This window comes from Dryobates pubescens, chromosome 3 (assembly GCF_014839835.1).
Source record: "Dryobates pubescens isolate bDryPub1 chromosome 3, bDryPub1.pri, whole genome shotgun sequence".
Lineage (NCBI taxonomy): Eukaryota > Metazoa > Chordata > Aves > Piciformes > Picidae > Dryobates > Dryobates pubescens.
The window spans coordinates 31,747,701-31,760,407 of record NC_071614.1 but is presented as its reverse complement, the minus strand read 5'-3'; the positions used below and the strand labels follow the sequence as shown (position 1 = coordinate 31,760,407).

Genomic DNA, 12,707 nt, shown 5'->3' with positions numbered 1-12,707 from the left:
TCCCCAGACTCTTCAGCACTTTAGGGACAAATCCAGAAATAGTTACAGCATGACTTGAAGCCTTTTACCCTTTTACTTACAGTAGCTCAAAGGATTGCATTTTTCTCTTTTTCTTTAGTCAAAGCCTTTTTAGAAATGCATGGCCCTGAGACAAAAGGAGCTGGAAGGCAGGTAAAAGTCTTGCATGTGCTGTGATGACAGTGTGTCTACTTCTGTCACATCTTGTTACCCAGGGCAAAGCTGAACTGGGCTTGTCTGCTCAGTTCTGGAAAGCAACGTGCACAACCTGCTCCTTTGTATTGCAAGATTCAGCTGAAGATTTACAGCAGCACTAACAATGCTGAGAGGATTGTTCATGCATTTGTACCTTGGGTTCATTTGTGATTTACATTTGAAGCAGGTATTTTAATCCCCTGGTTGCACATGAGCTAAACTCAGACTTACCACACTTGCTTTTTCTTACGGTCTGAGAAAGTCTTGGGGGAATTTCATATACATAAATCCATTCATTTATAGCATTTTTTTAAAATTAGTTTTGTAAGCTATATCCCAGGACACAGAACTCTAAATCTGAAAATCTGCTGTCCCTTAATCACCAACTTTGAGGGACCGTATCTTGTTAACAGGGGAAAACACGTGGCCAGCAAAATAGATCCCAATGACCTGATCCTGTTGTTTTGCTCCTTGACACCCTCAGCAGAGTGCATTCAACATTCCAAATAAAGCACAGCACCTGACATCCACGGCTTGGGACCTGCCTCCTGCTTTATTTCTAAATAGAAGTGGAAAAATTACATCCCAGGTCAACACTGAGTCTTTCCATTTGATGCTTCACAGGACCAGGAATTGCTCTGCAATACTACCATTGCCTTCCCAGGTAAAGCCACTGCTCACCATCAAGCCTTACCTCTGCCATTACCAGTTACAGTTGCAGTTATTCAACTTAGCTCCCACCCTGTAAGAGCCCTGGGAAGTTGGGAGAGGTAGGTGTAAGCACTTCAAATGTGGCTTTCCTCATCCAGAGAAGGAGCCCCAAGGCAACCCCAAAGAAACCCCAAAGAATGCCAAGAAGGCCCTTGCTGTCAGGGGCCTGTCACACCATGCAATTGTTTGGCACAGCATATAAACCCTTGCAACCCCACTCTTAAGATCCTCAGTCATCTTGTGGGCAGGCCCACCCATCTTCATCTCCTTGAGGTTAGAGAAAAGCTCTGGGTATTCAGATCTTTTGGTCATCTGTGTTTTGCCAGCATTTTGTGAACTCTTAAGACATAAGCATGCATAAGTGACAAAGAAGCACGTGCCAAAGCCATATAGGCTACAGCAGTGTTGTACAGACTTGAAAAACACCAAGCTTTATGACTAAAGTGATGTCAGCTGGTGCTGAGAGCGAGTAGGGTGGTGGTATCTCATACAGTATTCCGTGGGACAACTGAAGGTGCATTAAAAGACATTTCACCTTATTTCCATGGCTTGTTTTTGGTTCATTTAACATTTTCTTCTGCCAGGTATGACTTCAGTCTGGGGAACAGACATCAAGAAATCGCTGTGAGTCTCTCCCTTGGTGCAAGTAGGCTTTCCTATGGCCCCTTGAGAATCAACTCATTGTTCAGCTGCTCCCGCCCATGTGCACCACAGAAAGAGATAGATGGGCTGCAGCCAAAGGAAAAAAGTGCCTCCAGTTTCCTGCCTGCAGACGTCAGCCTTGAGTGCTCACGGAGGTGTGCTACTCTTCCAAATCATTGCCCTCAAACACCACATATGCCAAAAGTGAGGATGAAAATTCAAATGTACTGAAGCAAACCAGAGTTTATTTAGCATTTATTACCCATTCTGTTGTCATATGTGGCTGCTTCTGTCTCCATTTTCCTCTGGTAATCACAGGCCCTTTATGTTTTTTATTTTTTTAATAAAATATATAAAATATTGTGCATTGCAATCCATAGGAAAAATGTATTTTAACAACAACAACAAAAAAGAATAAGGCACATTCCTGTGCAGCATCTTCATATATATATATATATATATATTTAAAACAAAACAAAACCAAAACAAAACCCTTTGCAACCTCTTTGAGGTTGTTAACTTCTCACCAGTCACTGACACATCTCTTATATTACCATACTATCACTGTTGGATGTGGGTTGTGGGATGTGTTTGACAGGGGCCAGCAGGGAGAACAGACTCAAAAAACCCCATAAAATAGGATTTTATCCCTGAGGTGTCAGTTAAAAACAACAACAAAAAAAAATATGTTCCCATTGAAAAGCAAGATGAAAAGACAGCCATAAATAACTGAATACACTATGGCAAACATCCAAGCACCGAGATGATTTCACGATGGAAGAATCCCCCTCCCTCCCATCCCTCCGTTCTTAACAAGTCGTATTTGCCGCTGGGTTTTAATTAGGTTACTCTCATGGCTTCTGAAGTCACAAGACAATCGGTCAGGATGCGTCTCCCCCTTTCTTCCCAGATCATCTTTCCAGATTTGTTATTTTATTCACAATTCTCCCACAGTCCTCAGGAAAGGGAAAACAAAAAATCCTAAATGAACACCAAAACCTGGGACAACTTCTCTCTCCAGACAAGAGAGGAGCACTTGTACCATAGTATGCCAAACTCCATGTCCCACATGGGAGGAATGTAATTGTCACCTTCCTTCCTGTTACTAAGAAATGAAGTTGGCAACCACCTCAGTTGAAACCAGAAAGTGTCTGTGAAGAAGGCTGATAAAAATATGTCAGGGAGAAGGAGATGGGGAAAGCTTTACTGCTGTCCATCCGCACTGCTCCAGGTAGCATGCCTGAAAGGAAAAGGGGAGACACCCACAAAATATTGCTTCCCTCCCTCTCCTCAATCAGGAGGCCCGGGGTGCAGGGCGGGGTGGTGGGACTCCCCATCGCTCAGTAGTAGCGGTTGAGGCTCCTGGTCCCTGGGATGTCCGGCTGGCCGTTCATCCAGATCTCCCGGATGATGCGCTCCCGCTCCTCCAGCCGCTGAGCGCGCTCCAGCTCCTCTGCCGACGTGAAGACATTCATGTTCAAAGTCCTCTCGAACCTGCGGTGCCTGCGGGCTGACAGGTCCGAAGTGGTGTCCGAATCATCATCGCTGTCACTGCTGTCACTGTCACTCTCCCGCTCCCGAGGAGGTTTCTTCGTGGAGGAGCGTTTGCAGTCAGTTCGGCAGGACACCCTTAGCACCAGAGCCAGCAGGGTCAAGACGAGTCCAATGCACACACCAGAGACAAAATAGAGAGCAGCCCGCTCTGGGTTTTCTGAAGGGGGAAATAAAATGGTTGTTGAGAACAACCCTAACAAGAATAAAATGCACACAGCTCCTCTAAGCACATACCAGCCACGATCTCTGGAGAGGCAGAGTTTCCACTGGCTGCTTCACTTCCATACCCTCCTTCACCTCCTCTTCCCAGGGAAATCAGGAAGGGGAATTTAAACAGTGGATATGGTGCCAAGGCATTTGCCCACATGCAGAATGTGGGTTCCCTGTAGTTGTGTCTTGCAATTGTCTGGAAGGAGAAGGAGCAGCCCGCAGAATTAAATGCTAATTCCAGTGAATGCATGAGTGTGGTTGACACCAGGTGCTGCACACCCAGCAGCAGCTAAGTGCACCTTGCTGTCACATCCATTACCATCACAACAGGAAAAAAGGTGATTACAAAGCTTTATATGCTCTCTGTGCTGTTGCCCAACTGAAATGGGAAGCCTTGCAGCACACTATTTAGTCATAGGTTTTGTTTTCTTATCTAAGGTAACCATTCTGGCTTTCTGCCCAGACCACCAAAATGTGTACCTGTGCTACACCGGCATAGCTGGAGCCAGTGCACTATAGGATGAGTCCTGCAGAGCCACATTTCAGAGCTGATATAACAAGACTCCAAAGGATCCACAGTGCCTTGTAAACTAGGTCATCTTGTTTATTTACTGCTTGTTTTGTTGGGGTTGTTTGTTTGTTTGTTTGTTTGTTTTGGGTATGGTTTCATAGGACTACTTAGAAGTGTAATTATGATAAATGTTATTACTGCAGTTCCCCTGGGCTGAATCATCATGGTTTGTAGGTGTGCTGAGTAGGTGAAGGCCAGCTCTACTCTGCTGTGTTTGTTGAGAGTTCTGAGTTCAAGGATGGAGTCAGTTCCTCAGATGAACCTTATTGTCTTGAACTCGGTGATTTTAACAGTTTCCACCAGCTGTGAGTCTGACGTTCAACCCCAAAAGATCTCTGTAACTAAAAGGCTCTGCTCTACCTTCATTTCCCCCACACTGTGCTTTTAGAAACCTCTTCAGCTGGTTGCCTTAAGGTTTGCAGAAGACAAACTGGAAACCATTTGGAGATACTCAAAACTCATCAGGACAAGATCCTGCTCGAACTTCAAATCTGCCTCTAAATTTGAAGTTAGACGGTTCCTTGAGTAGGAGGTTGGACCAACTGACCCCTGGAGCCCTCTTTCAGCCTAAATTATTATCTGACTCTGTGGTCAGAGCCCAAAAACTGACATGTGCATGGTTCAAGGCAATGCACAGTTCAATGCTTATGGAACAAAACACTTTGTGTGCCTCACTTCTTTCCCACCAAACAAATGTCAATGGTGACTGACAAGTCAAAGTGCAGGAATAGCTCATGGTAATCTGAAATCTGGCTAGTAAAAGAGGAGACTGCTGCAAGAGTGTTTGGTGTGGATAGCACAGGGGAAAAACAAGCTAAAGAGGAGATAACTGCAGCACATGCATTCAGCATGTCCAGCAAAAGAATGAGGAAAGACATGCAGTAGTACTTGGAAAGTCAAGTAAGACCAAGGCCAGAGGTTTTAAGCTATTTTGATAAAAGTGAGACAGCAAAATTCCAAAGGTAAGGTAAAAGATACAAGAGAAGGCATGAAGGATGTGCTGATGGCTCTTGTAGCAGTCTGCTGAGCGATGTCCTGGCTCAAATAAAGTTAGTGGCAATTCCAAACTCTGGGAGCAGAGTACAAATTAAGAATGCAGCTCTGCATGTGTACTAGCAAAGCTGCTAGCTGTCTGGTAGTATGTGAACAGGAAAGAAGTGGCCTAAATCCCAGAGAGTTGAAAACCCCACAGAAGGTGGAATCGCACCCTGATACGGTTTCTACCTCCATGTGTAGTGTATCTCAGGACAGTAACTTCAAAGCTTCTTTTGCAAGCAGGCATAAGGAGGACACACAGCAGTGTGGGAGTGTGGGATAACCAATGAGCAGGACTAATCTGTTTGTCCTGAAAGATGCTTGGTCCATTTTGCCTCCACTCTGCCTGCTGACAGAATGCCAGGCACAATTTCCTGAACACCACATCCCTGCACACACATGGGCTTGATTTGGTCACATTAGTTCCACTGTTTACTTTTTAAAGCAACTTATAAAAAAATCATAGATTGGAGCATGAGATGCAGACATGCAATTTTAGTTCCTCCCTTTTTGTCCATGTCCTGCCATTTCCTTTCTCCTCCACATTCCTTTTTCCATGTTACTGTATCCAGCTCATAAGCAAGCTGCACATTAATTGGTACTTAAGCAACCATTTTTCATCCCCTGCTTGTGCCTGTGTGTATAGCCCTTCATGCAGTGCAATGGCTGTAATTGAATCTTTGGGCTCCAGCGGTATTTATGAGTTCCTACAGCTACTCAGTCAACATCTGAGATGCTGTCTGGACATCCTCACTGAGCTGTAACCCCATATTCAGCTGTAGGCTTGGCATTTATCATGCACACAATCCACTCATGCAGCAACATCTCTTTTTTTTTTTCCCAGCAGCAGCAGAAAGAGCAATTTAAGTTAAAATCATGGGGTTTGCTTTTTCTCAGCTGAAGCAGCCAAGTCAGCAATAGCCTAGATTTGAGGGTTTGACAGTTGATTTTGAGAGCCTCCCCCACTGCATGCTCTACTTGCAAAGACTTGCAGGAGGGGCTTCCCCTTCAGCACACTGAAGTTCAGCATCTTCCAAACACTTGCCAGCAGTGCAGATTCATTACATCAACACTGAAGCTCCTCAAAATACTCATTATATATGAAAAACACTCTTTAAAATGTACAGGCATCACTGGCAAGAGTTAACATCATTTTTACATACATTCATATGTGTGTACACCCACTGACACGTGGATTTTGACCAATGTAACTTTTTCTTCCACTGCTTTGGATGACAGCTCAGAGCCAAGCTTTTCTCCTAAACTTTTAGCAGGACCCAGTCACTGTCAATCTCTTTAGCCGGGGTTACCATTCCCCTTCCTGGTATTTCTCTTTCTGGACTTAAAGCATTGATGAAAATGTCACTGATTCAAGCTTGAATTTAATCCATGCAGAAGAAAAGTTATGTGTTCTTTATAACCCTCTATGCAAAAGCCACCAGTTTGTAGGTGCTCAAACTGGCCAAAAACTAGAAACACATTTTATTGTGATTTTCTAAGCAAAGCAGCAACAATTACAGAGCCTGTTTCCTGAAGGCTAACAATCTGCTGGGAGCATCAGCCCAGACTGCCATTAATTCCCCAGGAAATGCCCCAGGCCAAGGTTGTTACTGCTGTTATAATAAATTGTTTCAGTAAATAAAAAACAATCTAGGCATTAATGCTGCTGGCTTCCTGTGATGGCTTCATGCATTCAGAAACCTCAGTGAGGAGAAAAATTTCAGAGGGCCCCAGTAAAAGGTTCAGCATTAAGCATGGCCAGACAAACAGTAGGAGCAATATCTTCTAGGGAATTTACAGTTAGCCCCACAAGCTGCTGAAATCCCCTGGTTCCAGAGGAAGCTCTCCAGGAGCCCCTTATTAATAAGGTTCAGGCCAAGCAGTCTAAAAGTTGGAATGATCTCCCTGGGTTGTTTTTTGGAAGCCCCTTGTTAATAACTTGGCAGCAAAGCTTTGCTTATTGAAGAAGAATAAAAGAGGGATTTGTGGATGTTTACCTCCAACTACTTCAGTCTGAATGTAATAACAAAACTAGGGTAAGTCCTGCGTCCAAAGGAAGGCATTGGGAATGCTCTGATACAATTCAAACATTTAATATTTATGTAACCATGAGGGAGAGTTCTGATCTTGCTGGTAGACTCTGACTGCAAAGACAATTCCAGCTGCCATTGAGACTGGTAAAGTCTTTTCAAACACTCAGATGCGTTTTGGAACAGGTCCATGGCAAAAAACAGGTCTGAGGTCTACAGACAGAGACTGCATATAAAATCAGCTTTGAAATTAAGGGCATCCCTAAGTCTTTTGCAGGGCCACTCTCTGAATAAGACTTGTTTGGTCAGCTTTGACATTGTTCACTTATTGTTCATTCTTTCTCTATTTCTGAAGAAATACTGTTTTCAGGTTTCTGGAAGCTGGGATAAGATTAGCATATAACTGGCTTTGATACTCCTAACCATGATCACAGCTGCAAACACATTTGATGGTGAAAACCAACATTCCTGCAGAGGTTTTGCTTCCTACTCTGCTGTGATTCTTCACTCCTTGATTCCCAAGTTTTATATGGGTGCATCAATAAAAAGATGGTGGAAAGGAGTACAGAGGCTTTTGCTAACGTTGGCACTTCTCCCCTCTGTGCAATGCAAGGCTGTGCATGTGTGAGTTACCTAGACTGCAGACTCTTCATCTGCAGTTGCCCACCCGAACTTGCCATTTTTTGGTAGAAAATAGGAACCCCATTGAGCACAGAGGGATCTTACAGTGGATGCTTTCCTCAGTCTAAGAGATGTCCCACTGTCAGAAGGCAGGAAAAGTAGTAGAGTGGATAGTCCTTTCAAGCACACACTTTCTCCACAAAGTACCACATGCCCCTGGAGTGGGACTGAGGGTATACACCATCCTTTGCCTCAGCAACAACAACAACAAAACATGATATATTGCCTCTTCCTATTTACAATTTTCATTTGCATAGTCCTGTTCTGACCCAGCTCATCAGCACAGAGAAGCCCTAAATGCAACACTTTCAGTCCACACAGTTTACCTGAGGGACATTCTAAGTGTTATGAAACAGAGCATTCTTGCACTAATGTTTCCCTTTGGCACTAAGGCCGCGGTCAGGAGCAGTAGGAAGATGTAGAAAAGAGCACCAGCTCTCCCTGGCTGCCCAATACACTGCTCTTCTGAGCCACTATAATGGCTTCTCTATGGATAAGTATAGCTACCATGACCTAAGTCACCTTCAGAGTGCCAAACAGGAGAGCACAGAAATTCCAAACTGTTCTGCTGCTCAAAATCTGCAATGTGAATGGGGGAGGCTTTGCAGTACTCTAGTTTTATGCAGATGATATTTGTGTCCTTTGACATAGTTTGTCTTTAAGTCATAATCTAAAACCTCTCTATATTCATGCATAACAAAATAAATCACATCAAATCCATCCTTTCTGCTAAAAGCAGAGGGCTAAATTACATGCAGCAGATAAATATAGTTCAGGGCATCTGCTGTTTCAACCCACAGGGCAGCCATCAATTCCTTTTGTAACAAATAAACCGAACATACATCTCATTGAGGCTAAAACTCAGCTAACAGCCAAGGTTAAGTGTACTGGAAAACACGAGCAACAGGCTCCTGAACTGCTGGAAACCAAAGTCATAAGGTCCGCTTTTTACCTATTTGACACCTAGTGGATGTGAACACATCACAAGGAGACCACATCATGAAAGGGCAAACAAATCCCACAGTAACATGACAGTTAAAGCTGTCCTTCTTTATTATTTGTGCTGTAGTAAAATCTAGAGGCTCCTGCCAAGACTGACACCTTGTGAAATGGAATGAATTGAGACCCTGTGCCCTACAAAACCAACGCAGGGTCAAAGAGTTCTGCTGTAGTAAATGGAAGCAAAGTCCATGGGGCATTGTCAGCAGTCCTGGATCATAGTCCCAACTGTCCCCAGGCATAAATCCTACAACTTTCTTCTGCCTATAGGGTAAAGAATGTTAATAGCATTTAATTTTATAGTAAGGTAGGGGATACAGGCATTTTCATGTAAAAAATTGGGCAGCTGTAGGTAAGAAGGGGAAGAGCTGTGATAGATGATGAAAGTTTTCTTTTTCTAATCATCCATTAGAGAAGCCTATACAAGAAAAAAAAAATATCCTATTCAACTACCTTATGTGAAGAACACTATTAGTTCCACTTAAGCTACCTGCTTCTTCAGGGTGTCATAAAAACACAGATCCTGATGCCACTATGGGACACGTAGAAAGTCATAACCCTGCATTCAGAATTCATGGTCCTATTAGATGGATATTCCACTAAAGGTGCAGAAACAGTTGCTAGTCTACTCAGTGACTCCAAACGCAAAGCCCTACAGAAGCACGGTCAGCAGGTCAAGCAAGATGATTCTCTTCCTCTACTCTGTTTTTCTGAGAACATGGCATCCAGGTCAGCACAGATTGGCCTACAATATTCTGAATTAGTGCTTCCAATGCTGTTTAGACAGTGCTCCTGCTTTCTAGGGGTTAGGTCCTCCAACTCTGTAAGGAATCCCTACTGCTGAAAAAGTATCTTGTGTAGCTGTGGGATGGGAAATATTTGCATTGTATCACCTGCCTCTACTGTACTTTTTGATATTAATGGTATTGACCCCAAGCATTCAGTAGAGTACACAATCTTCATTTAACTTTTAAAGTCAATTTTCCTAGAAGACTGCCGCTCGGCCACTTGAGAATACATGTGGGTGAAAGACAAGCTGTGATTCAAGGAAAGCTTACTCTAAACTAAATTTAAATGTACAATTAAGCAAACTCTCCAGTTACTTGATCTTTGCACTGCTACTGAGGATAAGCCAAATTCTCTTAAGCAGGGTAATGATCTGAGTACTGCTTATTTTCCAAATTACAGGACAACAAGCTTGTCTCCCTAATGAGCTAGGCTTTGATCTCCAGGAAAATGGAGCATTAGGAATAATACCACATGTAAGATTACATTGTATTTAACTTCAGATGAGAGCAAATCCAGAGGAAATCAGAACACAATAAACCCTGCTATATACTGTCTGCTAAAGTTGTCCTGGTCAGATCTTTCAAGGGAGAATTTGCTGAGAGAAGAATGGAAAATATAAACAGTTCAAAGAGGCAGATGTAGCCCTAGGTGACTGTGAAATGCAGGCTCAATTGAGGGTCTGCAAAGATCTTGTGAGAGCCCAGAGATGACAGCTGCAGGACTTACCTGTGATAAAGGCATATGCTGCTAGGATGTTGCTGAGCAAAGCCATCTCTGTGCTAACGCCCACAGGCTCCATGCTGCTGTTGAGTGCCGGCAGTTGTGTCTCATCCACAGGAATCAGGAAGGGGGTGTTGGCTACAGGGTAGAAGGTGGCTGCTCTCCCTTTCTTCTTCTCTGCTTTGAAACAGAAAGAGAATGAGGAACAATGCACTTGTCCCGGCCCTACCCTGCCCTATGCCCACCAGATCAGCATCTTCATTCAGAAACCTGGAACCACGCAACAGTGAGCCACCCAGGTTTGCCCCTTTCAGGGGTGCAATTAAATATTCTTGGGTAGCTTCATCTGAGCACATACCCTCGTCTGTGTCCAAGCAGCATCTTCTCTCCCCTGTCTTCTGCTCTTTCATGTCACCACTTAAGACACACCCACCTATGCTACAGCAAATATATACTCAGGTTTCTTTTCTCTTATGTAAATCAAAGGAGCCTTTATCAACAGTGAGTTCAGCAAAGCTTGTAATAAGGACTGGAAAACACAGGCTGAGCTGGCAACCCTCTGCTGGTGTGGCACTGTGGTGATACATCCACACCTGGCAAACAGACTTCTCTTCATCCTTTGTAAGAAAGGGCAGACCTGAGTTTACGACTTCCTTCAGAAGCCTGCTTGTATTGTGTTTCACCCAGACAGCATTTCCCCTTTGGAGAGGTGAGTGAACACGGGTTAATGATTTGATTTTATTTGTTGAAGACTGGAGCTAAGGAGGTAACTAATTCCAGGAGGCTCAAAGAGACCCTTTCAGATCTTATCAGCTCGCTGCTGACTGCTCCCTGCACCTTGATCTGCAGGCAGACACCCCCACTAGTCAAAAAACACTAATTGTTTCAAACACATTAAAAAGTTGGTGCACAGGATGAAGCTCCTTCATCCACATGATTATTTACTGTGGCTATTACAGTTTTTCAGGCTCCCTTCCTTAGGCTTCTGGTTCTGGCCAAAAACAAGCATCGCACTGCAAAATCATAGACTTGCACCTGGCTTCCACTTATCTGCAGGCATGAAACTCAGGAAACTGTCAGGTCTGTCTCCAATAACACCATCAATGCTGTGCAAAAGGCACTCTGACAGCAGCCGTGATATGAGATGGTCTGTGTGCACCAGCTGCCTGATCTGTCGCCTTTCCTTGCAACCCAGCAGCGTGAGATGTCATGTTCAGTCCCTGCTGTGTGTGCCAGGAAGCAGCCCAGCCCAGGAAAGCAGTACAGAAACTGAGGGGTGTCAAAGAGAACAGGTAATACTGGATGGAAAGGGACTGAGTACACAAACATGCATCCAGTGCTGCCAACTCCTGATCTGCCTTCGAGGAGAGGCAGTGGGGATGGATGTCCAGGTGTTGCTGTAACGGATCAGCCCCAAGGGTTGTGGGTACAATGAATACCTGTATGGCCTTGGGAAAGCCACATAGTTCAAGCTACCAAGGTGTTAATGACTGGCCCTGAAACAAAGGTTTTAAATGTAGGTGCCTGAAGGACAGATTCAAGAGGGGAAAATGTACCAAGAACCTTTTGCATTAGGACCATAGAGATCACTGAAGATCAGTTGTACAAATGGAGTACTGGGGCACAGAGGGTCATGAACACATTCCACAGGAAATCAATAGTAAAGTTTTAGAAAATCATTTAGCTTAGATGTAGGCACCAACATGCCCCCTAATCTTTTCTTTATTTTCCTTGTCTGGTAAATTTATGTGGTTGAATTTTTCTCTACTGCTGTTCCCACAGAGGAATCCATGGAAGCAAGGTAAATTTTTCGTTTCTAAAAACTGAACCAAAGCACAGGTACTTCAGAGCACTTCAAGTAGCACTATGCATATAAACTGCTATGAGTTGACAGATCCTAGTGTCATTCATTTCTTCCCATAACAGACACAGCATGATGTATTTGCTCATACATGGATTATCTGTGACACCCCTGAGTCAGAAGGACATCCATGTAGAGATGGCAGGTACAAGAAGGAATGCAGGGGGCACTCACCCTTCTATGACAGCGTCTAGAAGCCAGGAGAATACCCTGGGTTATCTCAAATGACACATTACATAACTGAATCCTGCCCAAGATGTCTAAATGTTGAGGCCTTGCTCTGATCTAGTTAATCTAAAATCACTTTACAATAAAAGAAAATACATAGAATAAACCAGGTTGGAAGAGACCTTCAAGATCATCGTGTCCAACCCATCAACCAATCCAACACCGCCCAAGCAACTAACCCATGGCACCAAGCACCCCATCAAGTCTTCTCCTGAAAACCTCCAATGACGGCGACTCCACCACCTCCCCGGGCAGCCCATTCCAATGGGCAATCACTCTGTATAGAACTTCTTCCTGACATCCAACCTAAACCTCCCCTGGAGCAGCCTGAGACTGTGTCCTCTTGTTCTGGTACTGGCTGCCTGGGAGAAGAGACCAACATCTGTCTGTCTACAACCTCCCTTCAGGTAGTTGTAGAGAGTAGTAAGGTCACCCCTGAGTCTCCTCTTCTCCAGGCTAAACA

General features: G+C 44.1%; 1 protein-coding gene across 3 annotated transcripts in view; it reads right to left on the bottom strand.

The window, feature by feature from the left end:
* Positions 1–2,213: 2,213 nt before the first annotated feature.
* The window catches only part of EVA1A (eva-1 homolog A, regulator of programmed cell death), a 206,305-nt gene continuing 195,811 nt past the window's right edge, over positions 2,214–12,707 (bottom strand). For 2 of the 3 annotated variants that reach the window (XM_054179914.1, XM_054179915.1), the window contains 2 exons: positions 10,162–10,332; positions 2,214–3,277 (listed from right to left, as the gene is read on the bottom strand). In XM_054179914.1, coding sequence (XP_054035889.1) covers positions 2,907–3,277; positions 10,162–10,332 — 542 coding nt within the window. In that variant the 3' untranslated portion in view covers positions 2,214–2,906. Of the gene's footprint in view, positions 3,278–10,161; positions 10,336–12,707 lie in introns of all 3 variants that reach the window. The other variant, XM_009905313.2, reaches the window with a different exon arrangement.